We start from the raw sequence: 888 nt of genomic DNA on the forward strand, positions 1-888 counted from the left end.
ACTATTAGCTTGTAGTTTAATCAATATAATTAATCTCGAGTACACAACAACCGAATAAACGCATTAGCCCTCTCCAAGAAATCAAATGTTTACGAAGTTACATCATTATTATTAATATACAGTGTATATATATATATATATATATATATATATATATATATATATATATATATATATACATACACACACATATATATATATATACATACACACACATATATATATACACACACACACACACATATATATATATATATATATATATATCTGAACTAATTGCCAGTAAAAAATATTTTCCTTTTCTTATTCAAGGTGAGAAGAGAAATGAAATTCCACCTCTGCCTGATACGGATATGCGTTGAAGAAATGGCTAAGAATACTTAAAGCTAATTTGTAAAGATGAAGCAAAAGTGACGTTTGCAGTTCGGGAGGAGGTAATGACACCGCAGAGACTACAGTGACTGGTGCAATTATAATGGCATCACAAGATCGCCATTAGCAGAGATGAAATCGTAACACAACATCACAGCAATGTCAGGATGAAGGCTGAAGAAGACGGCTATTTGCAAGAGGAAACATTAGTGTATTCTATGAAGAAGACGAACAAAATACAAGTTTCATCAAAATTAGCTTTTTGAAATGTACATCTTAAAAATAAAAATCAATGGAACAGTAGAAGGTCGTTCTTTATCCTTTTATGCTATTATCATAATAAGAACTATAATACCATTCTTGGCATTGCTAAGAGTATATGAAAAATTGATAAACAAAACTCATTTGAAAGGCGAGAACTGACATTGGTATTTGTGTTTATCAATAAAGTCAGTTAAATATTTGCTATAAAGTTTATTATTGTGAATATTAAAGGTGAGAGAGAGAGAGAGAGAG

General features: G+C 29.8%; 1 protein-coding gene across 1 annotated transcript in view; it reads left to right on the plus strand.

The window, feature by feature from the left end:
- LOC137644178 (uncharacterized) overlaps positions 1 to 639 on the plus strand; it is an 18,793-nt gene extending 18,154 nt beyond the window's left edge. The window contains exon 6 of the mRNA XM_068377178.1: positions 313 to 639. Coding sequence (XP_068233279.1) covers positions 313 to 384 — 72 coding nt within the window. The 3' untranslated portion in view covers positions 385 to 639. The remainder of the gene's footprint in view (positions 1 to 312) is intronic.
- Positions 640 to 888: the final 249 nt, after the last annotated feature.

This window comes from Palaemon carinicauda, chromosome 1 (genome assembly GCF_036898095.1).
Source record: "Palaemon carinicauda isolate YSFRI2023 chromosome 1, ASM3689809v2, whole genome shotgun sequence".
Classification (NCBI taxonomy): Eukaryota; Metazoa; Arthropoda; class Malacostraca; order Decapoda; family Palaemonidae; genus Palaemon; species Palaemon carinicauda.